Source organism: Strix uralensis, chromosome 17 (genome assembly GCF_047716275.1).
Source record: "Strix uralensis isolate ZFMK-TIS-50842 chromosome 17, bStrUra1, whole genome shotgun sequence".
NCBI lineage: Eukaryota > Metazoa > Chordata > Aves > Strigiformes > Strigidae > Strix > Strix uralensis.
In genome coordinates this window covers 17,715,942-17,742,489 of record NC_133988.1, presented here as the reverse complement: position 1 = coordinate 17,742,489, position 26,548 = coordinate 17,715,942, and the positions used below count along the sequence as shown (strand labels likewise).

At 42.3% G+C, this 26,548-nt stretch overlaps 1 protein-coding gene across 1 annotated transcript in view; it reads left to right on the top strand.

Moving 5' to 3' along the window:
- Window positions 1-23,967, top strand: part of PITPNB (phosphatidylinositol transfer protein beta) — a 33,511-nt gene extending 9,544 nt beyond the window's left edge. Inside the window, exons 7-11 of the mRNA XM_074886868.1 lie at window positions 508-591; window positions 12,195-12,272; window positions 15,684-15,794; window positions 18,003-18,125; window positions 22,030-23,967. Coding sequence (XP_074742969.1) covers window positions 508-591; window positions 12,195-12,272; window positions 15,684-15,794; window positions 18,003-18,125; window positions 22,030-22,080 — 447 coding nt within the window. The 3' untranslated portion in view covers window positions 22,081-23,967. The remainder of the gene's footprint in view (window positions 1-507; window positions 592-12,194; window positions 12,273-15,683; window positions 15,795-18,002; window positions 18,126-22,029) is intronic.
- Window positions 23,968-26,548: the final 2,581 nt, after the last annotated feature.

Below are 26,548 nucleotides of genomic sequence, written 5' to 3'. Positions count from 1 at the left end.
GTGGAGCTGAGCACATCTTCAGACCCTTATGTACCGTCATACCACGCACGCTTCGTCTGGCCCGTGTTAAAGGCACCCCTGTGATTTAGGGAACCTACTACGTTTAGTCAGGCCACTGAAACCTGCCGTATTTGCACTCTGGAATTTGTGCAGCTTCTTTCTAGATCAATAAGCTCATGCAGATTACTGAATGGGTAATGCTTCTAATTAGAGCTTCATTTCATTAGCACTAATGAATATGACAGAAGAATACAGCTTAATCTTTAATCCAGGTTTTCTGAATGCACAAGAGGTGAAGGCTTTGTGCTGGTTTAAAATTGGTTAGTGAGTGAATTAAACTGTAACTGTGGAGATTGTTCGCTTTTAGAAAGGCAGAGGAAGAAGGGAGAGGTTTTGAGAACTTGTGTGAAGTCCAGAAACAAATCCATGGCACGTGTACGTTCTGCATAAGGTGCAGCACTGTGTAGGGTGACAGCATGGCAATCATTCCTTTTTCTCTTTTTGCAGGTGCACAATTTAGATCCAAACACATGGAAGAATGTTGAAGTTGTCCATATTGACATTGCAGATAGAACTCAAGTAGAACCAGGAGTAAGTAAATGCTCTGCTATTGGGATGTGGATGTAGCACACAGCTGATTCCATTGATGCTTTGTGTCGATTGTGAATAAACTAAAATGGTATGGATTTTACCCAACAGATACATGAAAATTGTTTGGAGTAGATTCACTCATTCCAAAGTTCCACACTTAGTAAATGCATTTACAATTCAGTCTACTGAATCTGACTTCCAGTTGCACAACTAAGATGTGAAAGGCAACAGACTTTTGGTAGTTTTTACTTGTAGTTGTAGATAAAGTAATTGATTTGGTCAAGCACGCATTTACGTGCTCATCTTGGTGCATGAGACCAAGTGCAAGAATCCATCCCAGCTGTCCTGCGTGACAGAGCACAGTGTCTCCACCAAGCTACTCCTGTGCTTCTGCTGCTAATTCTTGGTTACAACTTCTTCAAAAATTCTGTCCCTCCAAACATCCTTCATTCTGGGGTTATGGCAATCTCAAGAGGATCAGTCAGGTTTTGCCACTGAAATCTAGACCTGTTTTTTTTCTATTTTTAAACTTTGTTCATCAGAGTAGTTCTCAAGACATGAACTGCTCATCTCTTCTGAAAGCTGTGGGATTACTTTTTCAGTTTCATCTTTAGTGATTGGTTTGACAAATGTAAGTGTCCTGGATACACCCAGGAGTCTGTGGTCTTTTCCCTGAGAACTTGAAGCTTAACATCTTGATATAAGAAGCAAAAATTGAGAAGGATGGATTTTATTAGTAAGAGCACATGGTTATTGAGTGAATTTGTATGCAGAGCATAGGTATAAATTTGTGAGGAGTGTGTTTACCAGGATTGCGTGCAGTCTGTGTTAGCTTGCTTACACGTGATGGAAGGAGGTGGCTAGATGAAGAAGTGAGTGTGGCAAAGTTAGTGCTGGGCATGCACACTTTCAGCTTGCCTTTTCAACAGCACTTTGCACAGAAAAGACATTGGTACCCTGAATGTGATTGGATGAAGTTCTACTGAAATAAATACATGAAGGGATTTCCAGTTAAGCTTTTTCTGTTGTGTTAGATTTTGCTGACAGGAGAACACTTAATATTTGTAATGGTTCCCATTCTTTTCCCCTCTATTGTCAATGTTTTGTTAACCAGCACATAGACATATGTTTGAGTTGAAAGGGAACTTAAAGATCATCTCATTCCACCCCCCTGTCCCGGGCAGGGCCACCTTCCACTAGCCCAGGTTGCCCAAAGCCCCAGCCAACCTGGCCTTGAACCCTTCCAGGGAGGGGGCAGCCACAGCTTCTCTGGGCAACCTGTGCCAGGGCCTCACTGCACTCATCATAAAAAAAATTCTTCCTTAGATCTAATATAAATCTGCCCTCTCTCAGTTTAAAACTGTTGCCTCTTGTCCTGTCACTACAGGCCTTGGTAAAGGTCTCTCTCCATCTTTCTTGTAAACCCCCTCTATATATTGAAAGGCTGTGGCAAGGTCTCCCCGGAGCCTTCTCTTCTCCAGCTGAACCCCCCCAACTCTCTCAGCCTGTCCTCACAGGGGGGTGCTCCAGCCCCCCGAGCATCTTCGTGGCCTCCTCTGCCCCCACTCGAGCAGGTCCGTGTCCTTCTGCTGTTGGTGCCTCCAGAGCTGGACCCAGCACTGCAGGGGGGTCTCACCAGAGCGGAGCAGAGGGGGAGAATCCCCCCCTCGCCCTGCTGCCCACACTGCTCTGGGTGCAGCCCAGCACACGGGTGGCTTTCTGGGCTGCCAGCGCACGTTGCTGGCTGATGTCCGATTTTTCAAAGTGTGTGTGATAAATCCACGTAAGAAGGTAGCCTGTGTTAATTTTAGATGCTGGTTTATGCAACTTTAGAGGGCAGCTTCATCATACTTATTTATGTGCCTGCCTTACTTTTTTTTATTGCTGTTGCTTTCTACACATCTGTATCTACTGGGGTTGTTGTCTGGTTTGTTTCATTGTAACAGCTGGACTGTTCTATGTATAATCGTTAATTTTGGGATAGTAGGAAAATGGTATGCACTAATATCGACACTTACCAATTTGTGTTTACACAATAAATTTGATTGTCTCAGTTCTGTGCAAGGAGATGTTCTTTATTTAATTGTTATTTTCTGAAAATAAATACTTGGATATCCTGCATTGTGGGGAGAGAACTCCTTCGCAGGAAAGTAGAGGAAGGAGGGAAAAGGCTGTGGTGTGTGAGGGGGAAAGGTTTCTGCTTCGTAAATTTCTGTTTGTGTTGCCAACATAGGTGTATAGCCTGTGCTCTTCCTTAGCTGATGTTTAACAGATGATCTGTGGATTTACATGTGTGAAAATACATTGTTTGGAGAACCTCCCTGTAAACCAAATTAAATGTGTCTTGCCTATTTTAATGCAGCGAGGAATGGTTTTGCTGCCCCTTGTTCTTTCAGACATTCCATATGACCTTAGAGCTGAACTGGCAGGTAAATGTCTGTTGTGCATTCCCTGTTCCACCCCTGGAATTGTGGCAGACAGCTACAATGCTGTTGTCTGTCAGAGTGCTTGTGTGATCACAGTATGTGTAAACAAAGGGTTGCGCTTACTCCTGTGTGTTGAACTTAAGTATTTATCCCGTTTGCAGCGCTCTTAGTGAGCAGCACTGCCCGTGCTCCATGCCCCTTGCACTGTTAGGGTACGTGACCTGCCTTCGGTGTCGCCAGTTCCCGGGGGCTGGGCTGGCGGACAGCGGTGTGCTGAAAGGGGTTGTGTTTGTGGATCGGGACCAAGATCCGCCTGAGCCCCTATCCTGTTAGTGCTGGTAGCAGATACTCGTGGAAGGATAGGGAACTTGGGAAGTGTGTACTAGAAGCTGAGAAATGTGTATCTCTGACAGATCAATCTGTATTTAAAGGACTTCCAGAACTAGTGGTTTTATCTGGCCTGTTGCATTTATTAGCCACTTGTATGCCCATAAGCACATCTAATCCATTTTTTAACCCATTTATACTTTTGACCTTTATGGCATCATGAACTCTGTAGAGTGTTAGATGATATGGAGAAAAAATACTTCCTTTTTGCCTGACTGATAATTTAATTCATGGCGGGGGGAGGAGAATGTTTCCTATTTATATTTTCTGCGCAATTTCTTACAGATTTTGATCATGTTTTCTTATCCTTCCCCTACCTTCTCTTTACCAAGCTGAGGATCCTTATCTTTAAGCCCATCTTCATGTAGAAGCCCCTTCATGCATGGGAAGTGCTTGGAACTATTTTCAGTACCATTATCCTCTTTTTTTCTTTTTTTTTTCTTTTGTATCTCTGACCTACAGAGTATCGAAGCTATGAGTGCAGAGTGGTTTAATCCAGAGTCTTAAGTCTCTTCTGATGTTTCTACATTCTCTTTCTTAGCAGCTTCCAACACCATTTGTATTTTTAGCAAATATTTTGAACAAATTTTCAAACTCAACTCACAGTATAGCCCATCATTGTGTAGGAATACTTGGAACTAATTTTCACCATGTGATTCAAATTTTCATTTCTATTTCATCTTGCAGGAATTCAGTTTTGCAAAGTCCTGACTTCATTAAACAAAGACTGACTTTGTACTGAAACTCTTACAGAGACTTTGAGGACCGAGTTATCTGTAGGCTGCCACCCTTTCCTCTCCACTCGTTTGCCCCCTTTCCTAGGCAGTTAAGGATTAGTTAGCAGAAATTCTCTGGGACCCACACTTGTAGTCTCTTCTGTTACAAAAATTTGCAGGCCTTTGTTTTCTCTTTCTTTACTGCTTATGACTCCATGAGAGACTTTCCATTTATGCTAATATCTTTATGAAGTTTAGGTAATGGAACTTGAGGAATTTTTTTTGGAAGTTCAGCTACATCGAGGTAACAAAATTGCCCTGATCTTCATGCTTTATAGAGAAAGCTGCTAGGTTTGGAAACTATGTCCCCTATGAAGGCATTAACTGTTTTCGATGTATTCTGTCTGTCCAGAGATTTTTTTCCTACACTTTCTTCCCCTTTGTTAGCGATATTAGAGCAGTCGCTAGTTCACTCTGTCAGGTAGTTTCTGAAATCATGTGTGCTGTATGGCATTTTTTTTGTCATGACACTTGCCATTTGGGAATTACCATTCTCGGTGGCTGGGTGGGTGTTTTGGTGTGCTCACTTTTTTAGGGAAAAGGAATAGTGTTGCCAAAGGAAAGTTTTATTTGTACACTTATTTTCTCAGTCATAGTTTTGCTGGGAAAATGTACTGTCTTGGATAACGGTGTGACTGAAAGAATGGAACTACATTTATAAGATCCAGCAATTTTGATAAAAGTTTTCATATATTCAAGACTTATCCTTTGGTTCAGTCAGTGAACCTTGTCCAACCCATTGTAGTGTAGCAGTTACTTTAGTTTCAGAACTACAGTCAGCATAAATATAAAAATAGTACTTTTCTTTAAGGTACTAATGGCCTGCATATGCTAACTCATGCTCATTTAAGTATGTATAGAAATAATTTGGCTGACATCTGTGGCTTTCTTTAGATATAAATTTAACCTTGTCCTTCCTTAATCATCTCCAGCATACAATCTATGTAACTTTATGTGATTTGTATATAAAAATCACTTCCCAGGAGAGTAAGACTTTTCAAAGAGTAAGCAGAAGTGAACACTCAATTAACATCAGAAGAGGCTACATTTTTGGAAACAATTTGTAAGAAAGAAGAGTGTAGTGAAAACAAAGAAATTGAAATCAGGTTTATAGCTATTTTTGTACAGTGAAGAAAGTAAATGTCTTGTTCTAGGTCATAGTGAGTCTTTATTACTTGAGACAAAGTTCTAAAAATAGAATTTTATACAAATCAGTCAAATTAGTGCATGCCTTGAGAGGATTTCTGTGTGCTGTGCAGTAAGTACTATCCTTTGTTTTACTGTTTGAAGAAATATAATGGAATATAGGAAATGCTCTTGTTTCGTAGTCTGTAAGTGTTAAAAGATTCTTCAGTGAAAGAGCTGTTTTTCTGGTAGGTGGATCTCTGCCATTTTGGACTTAATTTATCCTGTGATAGGAATTTTAAAAGTCCATATTATTAGTCCAGAAGCTTAGTATCATCATGTGTTTTATTGGTAACAGTTTTGGAACATCTTATCTAGGTCGTACAGTTGACTCTGTGTATTAGCAAAAGGATCAGAATACACCTCTTAATTTCTTTTTAAAAAATCAAGAATGTTTCTCTTTGAAGAAGCACGAAAAAGCCCTATTGACTTAAACCAGGTTTTTGTTGGAGTTCAGTTTTCTGCTTTGCCTTGGACATTTGTATTATCGAAAAAGGCTTGTCTGAATTACTGTGTTTGAACAGATGAACGGTTCAATCTCCATCAGTACTTCTTTAGAATAAAGATGCAGAGGATTAAGGGTTTGCCCCGGTGATTGTTGGATGGCCCTGTTACTTTCTCCCAATCTTCAGCCTGCTTACAGAAATGGCCTTTCTTCATACTGGGATGTTATTTAATGGTTTAGAAAATAGAGAACTCGTATACGTTTGGAATTTCTCTTGACTCCTTCAGGAGTGCCTGTGGCTTGCTGTTTTAAGTGTGCATCTTAAACTGCACATCCCATGGAACAACCTGTGTATGTATAAATAGGACATATTTCTAGCTTACTACGTGTTTTCATCCCCTCTTTCTGTTTTCTATCCCCTAACTAAGGCTTTTTTCATACTGTCCTGGGTGCTTATAAATCTTCCTGTCTTCCAGCCTGTCTTATAAAACAGTCTCTCATGGAGACCTTTAACTCCTGGTACACAGCACCTGTCTTATGCAACTCTGTTCAGGAAGCTTTTTTTTGTGAATTTGCAGATAAGACATCAGACATAATCTTTATGTTAAGGTCTAAAAATGTTCTTAAAATCATTCTGTCCTGTATATATGCTTTGATAGAGTGAACTATGAGCTATCAGGAGTACTGTTATTACTTTTAGTGGGTCTTATAAATGAGAATGTAAATTGTAGAGGAGCACCTGGATTCTGGGTTTGTTGTGATTATTACTTTATTGTATGTGGTTCACAGTATCTCTAAATAATTCTTTATAACAGTTTGTTGCATCCATGCATATTATATTGTGATTTTGTGCAGGAACTGCCTAGGAAAGGATATTTGTGTATTTCTTTGAAATGGTTTTTAGCTCCTCTATATTGTTATGCTGCTGCATAATGATGTTTTGCCTGTCTAACTTTCAAGAGGGCTTCAGGGTTTTTTAGCTGTGATATTTGTTCTAACAGCTGCCTGTTTTTCTTCCTAAGAAGGACTTGTTTCTGTCAGGAGTTAAGCTCTTGCTGAACAGATATTTTCCTTAAACTCTGCAAAGAACTGTTGTTTATTTGTACTTTGGCTCTAGTCCAGTCTTCTTCCTTGCATGCTGGTGAGGTTTGTGTATTGAGAAGAGTTCCTACAATGCTCTCTTGTCCATCTAAACTTTAATCTAGACAGGGCTTTTTTTCTGTCCTTAACAGGATTGGGGTTAACTGAGTCCTGAAAGTTCTTGGTTCAAAGCTTCTGTATGTGGTCTCTAGTGTAGAAAACTTTACTGTGACTCATCTATTTTCTTTGAATTTTTGTTTTCACTCCTACATTTCACTTGTAGATAACAACATTTTTTTTTTCCCCAGTGTTTCTATCTGTGCTTCTGTGTGAGTCCTAAATGCAAGAGCACAGTTACCTGTGTCCCTGTGCAGTGAGAGGTAGGGTGGCAGATAACACAGTATCTGGTGGTATCGTATCCACTCAAATAATTCCACTGCGTAAAACAGGCGCATCAAGGTTGCATATGTAGGTGAGTTTAAATGCCAAAACAGCGATTGCGTGTGTGAGGAAAGTTCTTATCTTAGCAAGTTTTCTGATCATTGCATATTTGAAAAATTGCATCCTACAGTGTGTTTCTATAAACTTCTGTGATATATGCCATAACATACAGGTATGAAGTACTTACAGTACGAGTTTTGTTAGTGAATGCGATTTTTAATATTAAAGTTCGGGAGGATTTTGGATGAACAGTCTGTTACTTGGAAACAGTGATGTTTGATATTTTTGCTTTGTTGTTTTTTTGGGAAGAAGGTGGCAATGTAAATGTAGAAATCACCAAGTATATTTCACTTTAATCATGTGGCAAGACCATTTATACTTCTGCATTGTATGGAATGTGGAAGCTGTCTTTCTGGTGGAGAAAGTCTTGTTTTCTGAAGCTTGCTTAGCTTTCTTCAAGCAAGGATGCTGACTTCTTAAGTTCTGGGGTTTTTAATTAATATTTTATGTAGATTTCACATTGTAGTGCTTACAAAGGAAAGTAGATCAGTTAAATTTCTGTATTTATAAGCATGCTTGGAACCATTTTATTGCAGATCTTTGTCAGTGCCTTATGGCAACTGAGCTGAGGTGTTTCATCTGTGGTGTGTGCTTAACCCTGGCTGTCTTGCTGGTGTTGAGGAGTGTATCAGTCCCCTGTAAGCTTCTCAGAGTATGTTGATTCTTCCTGTCTGCTCTAGTTGCTGGGACTACAGGACTGTAAAGAGGGTTTTGGTCTTTGAAACAGATTTTGTCCTGGGTGTTATAAGCTAGTACAAAGGTGATCTAGTTACAGGTAATGTTACCTAGTCAAAATACGTGCACATTATAATCTTATGCAGAGTGATTCATCCAGTCTTCTGTGGCCTTTTCTTACTGGCACTGATGTTTTCAGCCTGGACCACAACAGTGTGCTTTTTCCAGTAGTGATCAACACTGGATGTTAAGGAAGGTTATTTGTTATTTGAATGGAATTGGTTCCCTAGTTAATCATTCTTGCTGTCTTCTGTATCTCTTCCACTTCTAAAGTATTCTTCTAGAGAAAATGGTACCAAAAATTAATGTAATATTCAAAATACAGATGTACCATAGAATTTTAGTGTCATAAGATATTTTGTGTTATGTTCTCTCCTGGTTTCCTAATATCCCAGTGTATTGCAAATGCTGACCTCACCTTGGTGTTGTCCATCAGTTGCATTTAGGTTTGGTTTGTTGTGGTCTGTAGTGATCCATGGAAGCACGACAGCAATCTCTTTATAATTATTGCACTTTCTTCTTTTTCCCTCTAAAGAAAGCACAGAGATACTCTGAGAACATCCTAAATACGATGTTGTCATACAATGCTGCGAGAGTGTGCTTACAGCTGGGACGTCAGGCCCAGCAGCATCCTCTGGGTGTGGCTGGTGCCAGCGAAGGATGTGGTGTGGGTGTCCATGTGCCCCGCACCACCACACTGTGACCTCTACCTCCTGGGATATTCAGACAGGCTGACTAAGAAATTCAGGGTTGTCTCAATGCAGTGCCTGGTTTTATTTACAAAACTGGCACTAAAATACGGAAGCTCTTGTATTTTGTGGTTCTGTTTAGCTCATTGCTACCCAAAAACGGCAGAAATACTCGTGCCAGGAATTAGTTACCTAGAACAAATCGTTAACTGGAAATTTGTTAATCCATTGCTATGTCTGGATCCTTTTCTTAGTGTCTTCCATCTAGTATTTGAGTGAAATTGTTAAGAGGCAGTCATAATCAGTAATTTAAAACATTAAATATATTTCTATAAAAATATTCTACTGTGGTATTTACATATATTTCTCAAAAGTGATTTAGTTGTAAAAAAAAATGCTGTGTTTTTTTTTTTTTCCTACCCAAGGATTGCTTAAAAAAAAAGAAGCATATATCGCATTCAGTCTCCAGAATATGCAGGACCTGAGGATTTGAGTAGGTTGCAGCTGTCTTCACCCACAGTATTTGGAAATAACTAATGAGATGAGAAGTCCACAGCTGGTGGTGAGCACTGTAAATTGTGTGCCCTCGGCTTGCCTACCCCGTTGGTTTCCTGGAGGAGACAGATTCTGAACAAAGCCAGCAGGCTCTCGTGCTCAGAGCACTGCTCACGTGCAGCAGGAATTGAGAGTTAGGGCTGTGTGCTCTGCGCTGACGCTGGCATACGTGATACTTGCTCTTATTGGTGTCTGTAAAAAGGACGTGTGTTTTATTCCGGTAAAATCATAAATAAGTGGGTTTTTACTAAGCTTCAGATGATAAATATTGCTATTGGTCTTTCCGCAATTATAGTAGTTTGACTGGACTTACATTTAAGTGTTGCTGAATTTAAATGTTAATGTACAGTGCTTACGCTGATTCCTCAAATTGTCCCCATGAGGTAGATAAAGTATTACCTGAGCACCCTTGGGAGTGCCCTGCTAAAGTTGGCTGGCTGTTATATGGGTTCTTTAAATAAACACATTGTTTCAGTTTAGAGGGAGAAATAGAGGAAAACACTGTTTTGTGCAAAATCATAAAACATTGATTAGCAATGTGATTGAATGTCTTGACTCACTTAAATGTTTCTAGGAAATATTTGCTCAATTCTCAAAGTATATATTTGAATGCTTAATATGGAAGTTTATCTGAATACCTATTAATGCTTTCTAGATATATTAATTACAGAATGGCTGGAAAAAAATCTATTAAAAGGTTTCTTCAGCCTATTTTACTACATAGCATAGGTAGGCACATTAAAAGAACTGGGAACAGTAAGAAAAAATGGGGGAGAAGAAAGTACCAGAGAATAACAGCTGATTTTCTGTAAGTGAAATCAGATTCCTCTGAGAGGATCTCCTGGATTTTCCGGTTCCATCTAGCTTGCAAAAAGTGCATTGTAAATGTCAAAATGGTTATGAAAGCATTAATAACTAATTTGTGTAGCCTTGCTCTGTGAATTTGGGATTTCAGTCTCGAAGTAGCCTTTGTTCCTCCGTGCTAACGGAAGAATCTAGATTTGAAAACTGGCGTGTTACACGTGATCTTCAGTACTTGTGTATAATAGCTCCTCAGTTGTATATGCACTGGTACCCTCTGTTGAATTCAGGTTACGTGAGTTAAACATGAAAAATAGGGAAATGGAGACGAGGAAAATAGACTGGAATTCTTCTGTGTGGATTGTTTTTCCCAGGTTTGTTTGGGATTTTTCTGGAGAGTAAATACAGAGAATAAATATGAAATCCCTTCAGAGAGGGAAATACTATTGCACAGTTCATAATTCATTGGTCACTAATTACCACAGGGTGCAACTGAGGCCAAGAATAAAAGTGGAGAGGAATACCCAGTTATATGACCCTCTATAACAGAAGAGTTTACCTCCTGTCCAGAAAAAACCCCACAGAACAGGGAAGACCAAACTGTTCGCTGCTTGGAGCAATAGCTCTGTCTTGGGTTTTTTGTATCCTTCCATGAAGTGTCTGTTACTGGCCACTAAGACAGAATATTAAATTAGAGTGGTCTGCACATAACTCTGACAATTCCTGCTCTATAATGTTACAGTGTTTGGGTTTATTTCCCATGTTCATGCCTTTGTCTACAAGAACTTTGTAACTCCGTTGTCTAGGAAAACCAGTTCTCCAAAGCACTCTGCTTCTGCAGTGGAGATGTAGATGGGTGGTTTCAGTGTGCCTCAGAAGAAACGTCAATACTTCAGTTTTAATATTCAGACAGCCATCTCTTTAATTTTTCTGTCTTGCTGCTGATAGTACTTACTTTTGAATATAGGGGAGTGCAATGGAAAGGTGAAGGTTTAAGTTTAATTCGCTTTTAGAAACAGTTTACAAATGTGACTCCTTGTAACAACTCTGATGGGGGAGTTGGGGGGGAATGCCAGTAGCTATTTTTCTGGTGGTATTTCTTTCACTCTGTTATGCAAATTTTGTCCTTGTTAAAATTTGTTTTTTAAAATGAGACCTTAAACTCTGCTAAACTTCTTGGGCTTTTCTGCAGCACCCACCGAGCATTTGTTCTGCTCTAAAGTGACTTAAACTTTTACAGTTCTCCTTGGTTGCATGGGTGTAATGGTACTTTTAGGTTGATGTTTTTCATACATTGTGTAACCCTTACATGTCCTCAGTTACTGAGGTCAGAGTTTTTAATCCTTTCCTAATTATCACAGTAGCATCTTTATCAAATAATCATTTTCATACCCCTCATCAGTAAAATTAAGTAAACCTGTATGTTGGCAGCATTTGTCATTTTCAACTCTATTTCCCACTGTGTGTGACTAAGCAGTGTTGTCTGTTGTAAAGCACTGCCACTCAGACTGCTGCCTCGTGCCCTCTCTGTGCTTGGCCCGGTGATGTCTCACAGACTGAGATTACACAGTTTCTGATCTTGCAAGTCAGCTCCCTTGTGCCTTCTTCCCATTCTGCTCTGCATTCTCGGGAGTGGACGTGTGTTGTGACTTGGGAAACATTAGCACACTAGTTCCTGTATTACTGCTTTCTCTTCCCCACAAAAGTCTACAAAACCAATAGGATAGTGCTTATGTCGCACAGTGTGCAGCACAAGAGAATTCTGACCTGGAAGGCAGCCCTGGCGTGCTGTCGTAGTGTAAAGAGGTAACAAGCAGCACTGGTGTTGTGCAGGGAATGAGTGGGTGTGATGGAGTGGTCAACACAAACTGAAGTCAGCCTCACAAATGTGCTCCACCTGTCCAGCTCCAGACCACGCAGGAGAATTGGTCTGGTAGTCTTGAACAGAAGCTTAATACAGTGGGATATTGAATCTCTTCTTTTTTTTTTTTTTCTGACTCTCAGGGGTTTTTTTATATTGTAGGACTACAAAGCTGATGAAGACCCTGCGTTATTCCAGTCGGTTAAGACGAAGAGAGGACCTTTGGGACCAAATTGGAAGGTACTAACAACTGATGTTACAACCTTATGAAGTCTTTATCAGCAGAAAAAAAAGTTCATGGTTCCTTAGAGACTAGCACTAGCAATGTTAGTCTTAAAACAGAGGGCAGAAGTTGAATACTTTTCTTTTTTGTATTTAGTCAAAATGCCAAATGTGTTAGTAAGCAAAGGTACTGTCTGCTACTTTTGTCATTACTGTAAATGAAATTTTTCATCAACAGTAGCATAATTTTACTTCTTATATTTAGTGTGTATTGTGATGAATTATGCTTAAGTAAATGCTGAAGGGTTTTTGAATGTGTTGCAAATGGTGCCCCAGTTTCTTAAATTTTCTTGCAAAAGCATTCAGTCTTTCATTACCCAGAAAAGTTCTAAACACAGCAGGAATGTTTCTGTCAAAACACAGCGTGAAGGACTTGCTCTGAGAGGTGCGAATTTTCTTCTAGTTCATTACTCTAGATGTCACCATGAGTTATTTTACCACTAGTTTTTGCAAAGCAGCAAGATAAGTGTCAGATATTAGAGTAGGATACACTGGACCAGCAAGCTCTTGGTCTCTAATTTCCCATCCTCAGGTGTGGTTGTGGAAGCAGTAGGCAGGAGGTACACGACCTTTCGCTGTCAGCAGCCTGACCTGTGTCTTAAGTGTCAGTAGCTGACCACGTGTCTGACAGAGCAGAGTCCCTGTTTCCCACGACATCACACCATGCTCGTTCGCAGCTGGGCAGAGATCATAAATCACAGCAGCCTGAATTTGAGGACTTAAGGTGTCTTCTCTTGTCCCACTGTGGAACGAGGCTGTAGTTCCAGGGGACCATAAGTTTCAGCAGAGCAGGAGGGCTGTGGGCTACTGAAGCTGACACTTCACTGCCATGCCGCTGCATTACCAGAAGAGCTTGCGAAGGCACCTCTCGGGTGTTCCACGAACTTCAGTTTGTCTTAGAGAGCTGAGGGTGCCCTCAGTGTGTGCCAGCGGCCTCACTGGTGTTGCCCTAGCTGTTCCTAATGTCATCTTTCCAACATGATGAAAGTTCATCCTGTGACAGTCCAATTGTACAGGCAGAAATAATGTGAAATTCCATCTGAACACCGGAAAACACTTTTTTTACTGTGAGGGTGGCCAAACACTGGGTCACCCAGAGAGGTTGTGGAGTCTCCATCCATGGAGATACTCAAAACCTGACTGGACGCAGTCCTGGCAACCTGCTGTAGGTGACCCTTCTTGAGCAGGGCTCCTGCACCGGTGACCAGAGAAGGTCCCTTTGTGTGTCCAAAGACAGAAAATACTCTGCTTCAGGAGGTTTCTGAGCTTACAAGCATCTGGAGGTTGGTAGAGTTTCTAAGTGAATTATCAATATTTTCTTCCTTGGGTTTTATATTTTTACATACATTTCTGCCATTAGCTGCTGTAAAAATACTGAGCCAGGTAGACCTTTGGTCTGACTTGTGGGTTCGTCCTGGGGCCTGAGCATTACCTGGAATCTCATGGAGAAATGAGCATATTGTGTGTTTCGAGATGACGATGAGGGAAGGCATGAATTCCAACTCCCATTATTGTCATACTCTTTCTGCCTGGGCTGAGTGTTCTTGCTAGCGGGGTAACATTGCCACAGGAGTTATTTTTGTAAACTGTGCTGAAAATGTGCATCCTGCCTTAGCTGTTTGTTGTTCCTTCCTGCTCAGGAAGGAAGCAAGAGGCTGGTGCAGAATGGCCTGTTTGGGCCTGTGTGACCCAAAGAAAGTGGGGAGTTACTGTTTTGTTTTCTAAAAACAGCTGTAAAATGAGAAGGAGAACTTTGAATGCCTGGAACTGGCAGCACTGAATTTGTATGTTCCATTTAGTTCTGTCCTTTTACTAATGCCTGGACATAGACTTGTGCTGTTTGGGAACACCAAACAACAGCAGCACTTTGTTTTTTCCTTGTGAATAGAACATCAGTCTTCTGAGGATACTTGGTTTTCATTTAAGTGCTCTCTGGTGATGAGTATTTGTGATAAAAATTCTGTGTTAAATAAGCATTATTCACCAAGATTTTTGTATGTTAGATATATATCACTGTAAATGTTTTTACTGTGTGCATGACCAACAGGAGGAGTCCATTCCATGGTTAAAAGAAATTTAGCTTAAAAATGCCATAAAGTATTTCTACATGGAAGTTTGTTGCAGATACAAAAAAAATCTGTGGACTTCTTACAGTAATTGCTTGTTATTCAAGCCAAACACAGAGATTTTAATTTTTTTTTTTAAGCTACTATCAGCTTCCTTTTTTGGTTTGTGTTTCTTTTGGTTTTTTTCTTCCTTATTTTTCCTTCCTCTTTTACAAGGCTTGGAGTAACCTACCATGCTTTGTTTAACTAAAAACATGATATGATCTCTTGTATTACATAAATTTGACTGCATGAATTGTAGGAAAATCACTGTGTATGATGTTATAGGTACTTCAAAACTGTTTGGATGTAGGAACTATAACAGAAACCTAGGAGTTATAGGAAATGGTGGTGGGTGTCTCCTGAATTTCCCTCGGTTCATTTTTCTGGGGATCCTTCTTTTGCACAGAGTCCTTGAGCCAGAGCTGCTTCCAAGCAGTCTTTGAAGTGGAGCTTTAGTTGGTCTTAGGGCCACCCCTTGCCACTCATGATAAAGAAGTTCTGTCTCAATTTTTCTCATAGTAGTAGTCAGAAGGTCTGCAATTCATTCTGCAAAAATGAGTATGTAAATTGTGCCCCACAACTGGAAATTACCTCTACACCGGGGTGAAGACGTACCCCTCTGGCATTGTCTGCAGGAGGGGGACGTGAGGAAGAGGGGGGAGCGTGGCAGTGTCTGTGTGGGCAGACCAGAAGTGCAAGAAGCTGCAGTTTTAGGCTGTTGTGAGCAGCAAACTTGAGGGGTGGTTACGTGCTTTTTGTTAGCTGAATCTTTTCTAGTACAAGTGTTTTCCACCATTGTCCTCAGCGACTTGGTACAACTCAGATTATAATTGCCTTTGCACAATAGACCCAAAAGTAAAAAATAATTTGGTGCTAGCTATTGTAATCAAGCTTCATTGTCCTTTTGAAAGTCAGAAAGTATATTACAGTGGAAATCATGAAAATGAAAACCATGTTAAGACTAAGATTTATAGTACATGTTTGCAGCATGGATGGAATTGTTTTACAGATTTAACCTGATTGACTGTTAATCCCTGTTACCCTGTGTTCCGAGTGCGGTGCTAATACTTAGAATTCTAAGTAGTATTATAATTCTAATCATGCTTAGGATTATAATTTATAATTATAATTTACTATAAATTAATAATAGACTTTATAATTCTAATATAGTGTTTAGAATTATAATTTCTAATAATTATATTAATTTGACTGAAGTAAATTTTTGAAAAATTAAACATTCCTTCCCATTATCCATAAACAGAAAGAGCTAGCAACTGATGAAGAGTGTCCTAAAATGTGTGCTTACAAGTTGGTGACTATCAAATTTAAATGGTGGGGACTGCAGAACAAAGTTGAAAACTTTATACAAAAGGTAAGTGCTTCTGCCTTGCTGGGATGTTGCTGGGGAGGTGGGGTTGGAGGGGGCAGGCAGGGTGGTTCTGTGTTGATGTGGGGTGTTCTTGAGGAGAAACAGTGATGAAGTTTCCTGTTGCTCACGGTCAAGCAATTTCTGTTCACTTCTTCAGCAAGTACAACCATTTGTGTCTTGATCTACTAGTGGTGGTGTTTCATTGGTGGTACTAGAATAACTTTCTAAGTTAAAAAAAGCAAAGGTATAAGCAAAGAGTCTGTGCCATGTAGGTTTAACACTTGATTTTGTAAGCAGCAACACTTGGCGGGAAGAGGGTTTTTCAATTCTTTTTTTTCTCATAAGTTGAAAGTTGCATAAAACATGTGCTGGTGTTTCTCTAGTATTTTATGTTCTAGTTTTCTTATGAAACCATTCTTGTGTTTTTGCTAATTCTGAACTATTTGATTTTTTTTTTTTTGAATTGAACACTTGCACAACCAGGTATCATGCAGGCAGAATGCAGTGCACTAGAATTTAATTGGCAATTGTGGCGTTTTGTCAGTTTATGTTTGTGTCTTATTTTATAGCTGCTGTATCATCAGAATATGAATTGTAAAATACTTTAAAAAGTATGACTAAATGTTTAGAATGTAAACTTAAGTGTGGGCAAAGTGTTTAAACCATCATGCCAGTTGTCTGCAATCCATAGAAAACATGCTGTAGCAGTGAGTTAACCAAAGTGTGATATTCCAGTAGCCGTTGGCCACGGTGTTTCCTCGCAGACAGCCACCCCCAGACCTCTTCCGTTGTGGTAACCAGGGCTCTTAGCTTGAGTGGACCCCACAGCTGACTGCATTAAATGCTTATGAATTTCAATAAATATTCTAGCAAAAGAGAAAAGCTTCAAACAATAGTAACTGAAATGAGATGGAGAGGCAGTTTGTGATGGCCACAGTACGAAGTGAGGGTAAGGAGACATCAGAGGCTGTCCTGAGTGCGGTGGTGCTTTTGGGAAGGAGTTGCCCATCACACGTCTCAAGCTGAACACTCTAAGGGAGTAAGCTGAGCAGAAGAGCCAAGACTGTTTCTGTGGTCTGATGAGGAGTATTTGACTTTTTTCTTTTTTTAACCTTGCTTTACCTGAAGCTGGTTCTTTAGAGGAGTTATTTCTGACTGCTCGTTGTCAAGAACTGTATGCTAGATCTGATCAGCATTGGTTTTGAGGCCAGTCAGCAGCTTGAGCGATGTAAAACCTGAAAGCAGGTGAACAAGACGTGAACTTTAGGTGGCAGCCTGGGTAACTGAATACACGCAGAAGTCTGAGTTCTGGTAGTAGAATAGATTTCTGTGTTGTATATACATGACTACTTTTGTCAGAGCAGTCGGAAGCAATACTGGTAATTCTGAAAAATTGAATGGTTTATGTGACACATCTTTCATCATCCACGTCCCCATTATAAGAGTTGAGATTCTGGGGCGCTAGAGATGGACTGAGCAGGCAAGTGTCAGTTTTTCAGCATAACACAGTGAGGTTTTGGGGATGGCGGGTGTTTTGAAATGTGAAACCTACCAATTTCAGTAGAAGAGGTGCAATGAAAATATTCTTGCTGTGATCAGTTCAGAACACACATATTCATACCTTAATGAAAGGGCTGTGGAATCCATCGCTTGAATATATACTCTCTAGGGTTTTGTACCTTTGAAATTGGATGTCAGAGATTACTGGGATGCTGATTGGGCACAAAGTGCAAGTGTGCCATCCTTGGAGTCAGAAGTACGTCCCTTTTTGCTTCATTCTGGCTTTAGGAATTGGCCCTTCTTGCTTTTTTAACAGCGAGCACAAAACCTGTGGCAGTTCTGTCGTAGATTTTTGTACAGTTCATGCAGAATATTCTAGTTGTTATGATGCTACGTTTATTCTGTCTAGTGCTATCTTGGAGCTAGAACAGATTTTAAAAGGGTTCTTCAGCATTATCAAGTAACATGAATTGCTGAACTTTCTTAAAAAAAGTTTCAAGTGAAATTTGTTCATTTTCTTCTGTGTTAAAGCATGTGAGAAATGAGATTACTTTAAATTGTATCCAGGAATGTGAGGGAGCTGAACCTGTAGCAGTGTGAAAAAGCATGCACCTGAAGATTATAACACTTTGAATTGAACAGCTGCAATCACTTCACTGGTCTTTGGAAAAATGTAGCCCTATTATCTCATGTTTGTTTATCTTCTTAAAGCAAGAAAAAAGGATATTTACCAACTTTCATCGCCAGCTGTTCTGTTGGATTGACAAGTGGATTGATCTGACTATGGAAGACATTAGGAGAATGGAGGATGAAACCCAGAAGGAGCTGGAAGCAGTAAGAATGCTTTTTTAAGGCTGACATTTGTGTGCTATCTCCCTGTAGATTTATCTGTTTGGGAATTGGCGCAAGTTACGTTGTGTCCGTCCCGTGTGTGTGTGTGTTTGGACAATTGCTGATGAACATTCCAGCCCCTTTAGTGCTTCTCCTGTGCAGAGCCATGCACGTCAAGCTTCTGCATACTGTGTTGTGTCAAGCTGGAAGTGGCTGTAAGGTAAATATTTCTCATGTCACCAAACCCAGAATGTCTGCCCTGACCGCCTCTTTATTTGTGGCACCATACCCATCGCACAGTCCCGTTCAGTGCCTTTTTACCACTTGTCAGTTAGAATTCAGAGCTGTCATCTTGCTTTTCCATCATGTGTCTTGCTTTGTTTCATTTCTAATCATCATTAGATCTGATTGCTTTTTCTCTTCAAACGTGTCTTCAAGCAAGCTTCCCCATGTCACATGACAGCTGTTCCACTCATCTTGATTAGCACACCAAAACAGAGAGTATTACCTGCAAAAAGGAAGTCAGTAGAATTAACAGGCTTGAGATAGTGTAAAATTAGTGGGCTTGAGGAAACTCATCCATAGGGCACTTTCTCTCCTCTTTCCTTTAAGAGGTAGAGGAACACCACAGCCTAGGCAGGAAGCCGCCTTCTGCAGTGTCTTTCCAGAGCACGACCTTTGGCATGGACCTTTCTCATTTTAGATCCTGCTGGTGTTTAAGTTCTTTGCAGTCATTGGGTTTGCAGTTCTATTTCCTTCCCATTTTGCCAATTGCTTTATGCCCCAAACCCCTTCAGCTTGTCACTTTCCTTCCACTGTCTTGGTTCTTTCAAGACACGATGTGTCTTCAGCTGTAACTTGCTTTTTTTGTGTGGTTTAACTCATTTCAGCTGCCAGACATCTTTAAACAGGTTGCTGGTGCTTTAGACCTACTGTTGACAGTCTGAAGTGCATTCTGTGGTTTGTGCCTAGCACATCTTTCCTTTTAGTAGGTAGTAGGGTTTGTCTGCTTTGGCAGTTCCCAGAATATGCTTTGGAAAGGATGGTGTTCACTCACTCTGGCAGACACTGTGCGCTCTCGTTGGCATTTGGATATTTTTGATGATGGCAGGTGTTCTCTCAAATCACGTGGATTTCTTCTCTAATTCTACTTTATGCCAGAACCTGTTCCTAGAGCCACCTACTCCTAGGTGTCTGTGAAGGAGGAAGAGTAATGACTTTCCTCTCTATAACTGATTTTTGTCAGAAGGGTTCTCTTTTGCACACCCGTAGTTCTTTATTTGGAGTGAAACAGACTTCATCGAATTTCTCTGAGACAGGATAGTGGCAGTGTGAGGAGTGCATGCAAGGTGTGTGTTGGAGAGACTAAGCAGCACTTGACACATCTGTGTGCATGAGAAAATTTCCCTTTTGTGTCTGTGGACTGTGGATGTTTGTCTTCTTGTAGAGAAAGTTCTGTTTCACATTTCTCACTGGTAAGTAACTTTAATTTAAATATTTTTTGCAAAGTATTTGCTGCTTTTTAGTTCTTACCTTAAGCAAAACCTGGATCACGTGTTTCTGGGTGTAACATTTACCCTCGTTCTTAAATATCAAACATATTTATTTACTATTTTCTTGGTTTGCAAAGCAATGCAAATAGTTTATTTCAAATAGCTTGTTGTGTAAGACATTAGCATCCAGAACTTAAGTGCATGACTTGTTGAAAAAGTCAGTTTTTCACAGGAGAAATGTATTGATTAGTTACACTAACACAGATTTTCTATGTGTATTGTGAAATGTGAGAGGAGTGGGGACCTACTGTTAAAATATTTTGGGTTTTCTAAACTATTATAATAGGGGTGTCTACAAACACCTATAATGATGCAATTTCAAGGGTTTATGGTGAAGTGCATTATTGGAGAATAAAATAACCTAAAGGCAAAAATGTCACTACCAAATAAAATATGAATGCTAATTTTATCCCAAATAATTTGTTTTTATGTCTCGTATTCAAGTACTTCATCCATTGTGCTAAGCAGTAACTTTCATTAAGTCCCAAGTATACCACAGAACATTTGGTTTATGGCCAGGACCTCTGGGAAGTGAGCGCTTCGGTGCACGATAAGGTGCTTAATATGACAAGAATATCTCATGCTTCCACCCCTGCAGAGGAGTAGTCAGCTTTTTTGACAGTGTTGCACTATGCAGTTCTGTGATGCTTAAAGACAAACAGCTGCAGAACGTGAGCCTAATAATACTGGCAGCAGTACGTTTTCTCACATGCATTGCTTTCTGTTGCTATTCCCTTTCTCATTAACACCCTTTCTTCTTCCTGGTTTGAGCTAATCTTTGTCTCTGGATTCTATGCACATTTCTGTTCTTCTGTTGGTCCTGTTCTTCATCTCAAGTCGATTTTTATAGTCAGGATCTCTGCTTTTGTTGCTTTTTTGTTACTCTCTGAATCCTCATCAGTGTTCTTCCAGAGTTTCTCTACCCCAGCCCATCCTTTTCTCACTGTTTTTCCTTGTCTTTCACTCAGTGGTTTTTGTATCTGACTCCTGGAGATGAGGAGCACCTGTGCTTCATTAACATCAGCTAATCAGTGCATAGTCAAAAAGCATCTGACCCTGCCAAAGCACTGTGACTGACCCACCTCATGTCTTTGTGAGGGTAGAAATGCCACGCTGGGTATTTTGAGCAGTGTGGCTCCGTGTCGAAGCATCACGGGCTGTTAGAAAGTTAAGAAGCATCACTTAGAGCTGCTGCACGGTTCCCAGGCTTCCTCACCAAAAAGAAATACCGTGTACCCCATCTCTAAAAACCCTCAGCTATAGCTGAGGCTGGTTCTGGTCCTGGCCAGGGAAGGGCAGTCCTGGTCGTGTAGATCGTTACTTCTCTCTTACTAACCAACAGCGCGATAGGTTCGTTATGTGGTAGCTCACAGTTTTATTTTACGTTTAGATGCGTAAGAAGGGTTCCGTTCGAGGCACTTTGGCTGCTGACGTCTAGAGGAGTTCTCTGTAGGTTCTGAGGCAAATCAAGCTGTGTAAGTCAACTGCTGGATGAAAAAGGAGAAAAGTGATAAATGTTCTGATGGATGGGATTTGCTGGCAGAAATCCTCTAAATGGACATATGACACTTCCGGGCCGTACCTCCCTCCCGGGCGATAACCTGGTGGTGATCAGCCGTTGGAGATGGTCCCTGGTGTCCGGGTACACCAGACCTTCTCCTCAGCCGGGCGCTGTGATCGGCCGGGCCATGCTCGGTCGGTGGCAGAACGCCCGAGGCCTTGGCCACGTGGCCTGCCTCTTTGTGTTTACCTAGTCCAGAAACCCGAAGTGTGTGACCTGTGTCATCACTGCACCCTGGAGCCTGCAGGTAGTCGTTTGGGAACAAATCCAAGGAGTCAGTGAGCATCATTTTGCTGCACACTCGGTAGCAAAGTGACATGTGGACTCAGTCCACGTAATTTAGGGCAACTGTGGACTGTCATCTTCAGAGCCTGAGTTCTTGAAATCCAGCTCCACACAGATGTTTATAAATACTAAATTGTGTTAAAACTCTTACTGCGGGAAACAGGTTGTCCCCGAGTTGCAAGCTGTGGAGTGTTTGTGTCCAGGACTTCCCTGTTGGTGTCCCCACTGTGACTGCTTTAACGCTGCAGGGGGTCCCCAGCCACAGCAGTGCCAGAGTCCTGCGATGGCGTGAGGCTCCGCAGAGCCCAGGGCCGCTGTCGGCCGGCGAGGGCAGTGCCCGCGCTGGCTCCCTGACAGGGCTCGCATCGCTCTGGTGTGCTCTGCTCGGTCCTGCTGGTGCTTTGACTGCCCGGCCCTGTTTTTCTTGGAGATTAACAGAACTGCCTATTTGGAGCTTACTGTCTGAGGAAACTGTTAATGCTTAATTGTGTGTTTTCTTTCTCCACAGTTACGTAATCAAGGCCAAGTCAGAGGAACAAGTGCTGCCAATGATGAATGATGATGGATTTAACCGTCACATGCAGTGTTGATATACAAATGTGTGTGTGGATGCATGATTATTTGTATATAATTATATATACGCACATGCATACTGAAGAGGGTTGTTACAGTGTCTCCAGGGTACTATACCTGTCCTCAGCAAAGATTCAAAGGAAACTGCTTTCATTATGTATACCTGAAGCAAATAAAAATCAACTGAGTAGTGTCATTTAAAGGATGAATTAACTGCAGAATTATGCTAACTGGTATGTTTCATGAATGTTGATACTGGACCAATTTATTCCCTACTTGGTTTTTTCCTGTCTTGAGTCACTCTGCTATAACTTGCCCATATCTCATTGTAAAGAAACAGATTCAAATAAGTTAATTTCAGTTTTGTGTCTTCCCTGTGTGATTATTTTTGGAATAGGAACAATGAATGTATTTATAGCTATTTATTTCTGGATTGTCATTATCCTATAGTCAAATCAGAAAAAAATTTCTATTAGTGGAAATTGGAAGACTTTTACTGTTGAATAAGTTTAACCCAAACTTTACCCATTCACTGATTTAAAAGAAAAAAAAAAATCATGTTTTATTGGACTTTTGTACATTGAAATGCTAACGTTTTTTCTTCATTAAAATTGGCAAGATTAAGGAAAAATGGCTTGTGATTTATAAAATAACTGCAACTTGAAATTTTCCAGAAGCTGGCTTTTTAGACAAAGATACTGACAATACTTGTAGAGTACTTCAAGTATCTCTTAGGCCGTGCAGGGGAAGTGGAGGGGGGTGATAGCCCTTCCCTGAAGTAATACTTCCTGGGAATGAAATGGCTGTTTTCCAGAGTTTCACTTTGGAAGCTATGCAAATGGTCTGGATTTCACACACATTACGCAATGGAATATAATTGTGATTTTAGGTCTTTTCATGTTGAAAATACACTTTAAAAGAGATGTATACTTTCAGATATGATGAAAGTTTAAATTGTAGCATCTGACGTATTTCTCTGATATTTGTTAGGAATAGACACATAAAAGAAAAGATGGTATAATAAAGACCTCCTGTAGATAACTCTCAAATAGGGAAAATGTCTTCAGCATTTTTTAAGGAAATATTCAGAACATATCATAGATATATATTATCAAAATGCTTGCTAGATCGGAAACAAGTTATTTTAAAAACACTAGTTAGATAAAGTTCTATTAATCCCTGGTTTCTTCCCAGCATCCCCAGAAAACCTCAGTGGGGCAAGCCTTGCTTAGGCTTCCATCTTTATAATCTAACGTACATCCAAGTATTTTGGAATCATTTTGGACCTACTTTACTTGCAAAAAGAGCGATCTGATTTCCATTACGGGCAGTGACAGAATTTTCCTGAACTTCCAGGGTGGGCCAGGTCTGCTCTGTGACTGGCCGGGCCGGTGCGGCTCTGCCAGCCTGTGGGCGTTTGTCCCTTCTCCTCTGTAATTGCACCCTCCTACCCTCTGTGCTGCAAAATTGTTTGTGGGTTGGTTTTTTTTTTGTTCCTTTCTGGATTAGCAGTTACATGGTTATTTGTCCTCTGTACCATCAGGAGGTTGGTTTTGTAAATACATGTAGAGACATGCAGACACACGCGCGTGTGATTTTAAAAGTGTGTGCGGCCAGGAGGGCTGCTGCACGCCTGGAACCCAAGGGCTCAGTTCTCTCTTCAGTGCTGGAATGCGAGTCCCGCTGTCATTAATGTGAGTCATAACGCAAACTGGGGGAAAGGGACCTACAACTTTCATGTTTTTGGACTAGTTGTGAAAATTTGAGAGAATCTTGTAGTGAATGTAAAATGTTTAGTTTACTTTGGCAGTCTCTGGTGTGACCTACAGTAAAACAGTCAATGAAATTTAATTAAATAAATTTGATCATAAAATGCTCTGTCTCTTGTCTTAGGTATTAGTATTTGCAGTTTGTTAATGAGCTGACTTAGTTTTATTCAGCTGTGCGGGAAGGTTGGAAGTCCTCTAAGGCTGCTCTCAGGTGGTGGTGAGCTCAGACCTGTGTTTGAGCGTTGGTAGCGGTCGGGGGGAGGGAAGGGCTTGTTTGGATTTTTGTTGTGTTTTGGGATTTCAAGCTGAGCAGCACATACTTAGCTGGAACGTTGCCACCCTCTGGAGTAGGGAGAAGATGTTTTGCTTTTGTTGTGTTCCTTAACGTGCCCGGCGTTTGATGCTTGGTCTGCAGGGGCTCTGCTCTGTTAGAGGTGCTGCTCACAGCACCTCGGGGTGCCCGGGATGGGCTGGTGCAAGCAGGTGGCTGCTGCTGCCCAGCTGGTGTTAGGGAATAGGGGGTGAAAGCCACCGTGCCCAGTGCAGGGACTGGTTGCCAAAAGTGTGGCTCCCCCAGGCTGAGGTGGTGAACAGCGGCTCTTGCAGAAGCGGCCTGTAAATCTGCGGGTCTCGTGGCCGGGATGTCTGAGAAACCTTTCAGGCTGGGGTAGGGTCATATGAGTGTAGAACACATGTGTATGGGGTGTGGGGGAACAGTTGAGCAACTTCAGGCTCATCTAGTCTGGTGTCAGTGATAAGCTTTGGAAGAGACTTCTGGAGAAATAATTAGAAATGGAGTAAATAATATAAAATTAGCAGAGGCAGCGGCCGGTTGGTTGCAGGGGAGGGTCGTGCGACGTACTGGAGCTCAGCGGTGGCCCCCAAAGAACAAAGATGTGTCGGGCTGGGAGAGGCGAAGCTGCCCCGAGTGCCCACGGTGGGCGCTGGGCGGAGGGGGGCTGCGGGGGGCCCGTCCCACGCTGGCCCCTCGCCTGCCCGGGCAGCGCCGCGGCGGGGCTGGCAGCTGCCTCCCCCTTGCAGGCCGGTGGCTACCGGGCCTGTGCGGGGCAGGGGCGGCTGCTTGAGCCAAGAGGGGCCTGCAGAGGAGTTCCTCTCTCTGCCCGGTGCCACCCAGGCTAGAAATGGACCGTGGGCTGCCAATCTGCTGAAGCTGCTGGATTTCAGAAAGCATTTGTGATTTTTTTTTTAAGTTTTTTTAAAAATACGTAGCCATTGTTAGGTAGCACAGGGTCCTCTTGCTCCCCGATCAGGCCCCAGCAGGTGCTGCAGGAACTGCAGAGTGGAACAAGAAGAGACTTTGTGCCCGGTATGTACCGGACAAAAGCTGCCTCTCGGTGCCCCGCTGGAACCTGGGCCTGGCCTCCCCACCCTGGCTGCAGCTTTCTGAGAGTGGAGCATCCAGTAATGACCTAGTCATTATTTCAAGTGTTTAAAAATAACCGAACTGCTGGAGTGAGGACGAGGTGGTCAGAATTGTGGCGGGAAAAATATTCTGTTCAGTCATATAAATTATAGAAAGGCTTGAGAGTAACGGCTGCTTATGGCAAGGCATCTTTGCAGTTTTTACAACAATAGTGTAACTTCTCCTCTCGGGTCCCAGTTTTCAGCATCTCCCGATGAGAGCTTCAGTTAAACTGGTGTCTGCATTGCTGCTTGGAATTGTCTGTAACAACGCTTTACTCCTGTATTTTTTTCCCCCTCAGCACTTGTCACGCCTGAGCTGTTGCTGACGAGGGTTTGCTGCCTGTCGCTGCTGCCCGGCGCACCCAGGGTTTGCCCCCGGCCGCCGAGGGGTGCGGGGGGATCCCAGGGGAGCGTGGCAGGGGCAGCCGCAGGAGCTGCCGTTGCCCCAAGCGCTGGGACATGCAGTGGATGCGCCGTACGGGATGCGGGAAGCGGTTCCCAGCGGTGCTTTAGTCCAGAGGTGCTGCAGGGACGCGGCGTTTGTCGGCAGCAGCGGGCGAGGGGCAGAGGGTCTTGGGGGGAGGCTGGGCCTGTGCGGAAAGCGGGCTGGCACCTCGGCGCCGGGGGAGAGCGGCAGCTGCAACAAGGAAAAGGTTTAGACTGACTAGATGTTCTTCTGCTTTCAGCAGCCAGTCTGTCAGCAGGAGGGATGTTTATCTTACCTGAACAGAAGCCAAAGGGCCGGATATCGAACGGGAAGGACGACGCACGCACCTCCATCCCCGGTCTGGCGTTGGAAACCTGCAGCCGGCACCAGCTGAAGCTCCGTGAGGGTGGCGCCGAGGCAGGAGCTGGCAAGTGGAAGCCCCCTCGATCTGGGCATCTGGGCAATTTGCAGCTGTTCCTCGGTGTTTGGGGAGCAGGAACTTGTAAAGGGGTGTGTTGGTACACATCTCAGGGGCACCGAGGGCGGCGGGGGGAGCGGGAGGGCGGCTCGGGCTGTGACGCCCATCGGCAGGACGGCTGCCTTCTGCTGGGGGGGCAGGAGGAGGGTTTGGCACCGAGCCCCAGCCTGGCCTGGGTGGGCCCTGCCTGCTCTGGGCTTGGTGACACCCCGACTGCTGCCTTCAGGCTGCCTTTTTTTGGGCAGATGCAAGGGGATGGGCAGCGTTGTTCATGTGGGATTTTTTCTTGGTGGAAGGCTCAGAGCAAGGAAGTGCCACTTCCTCAGGGTGTTTCTGAATATACAATACAAAGCCT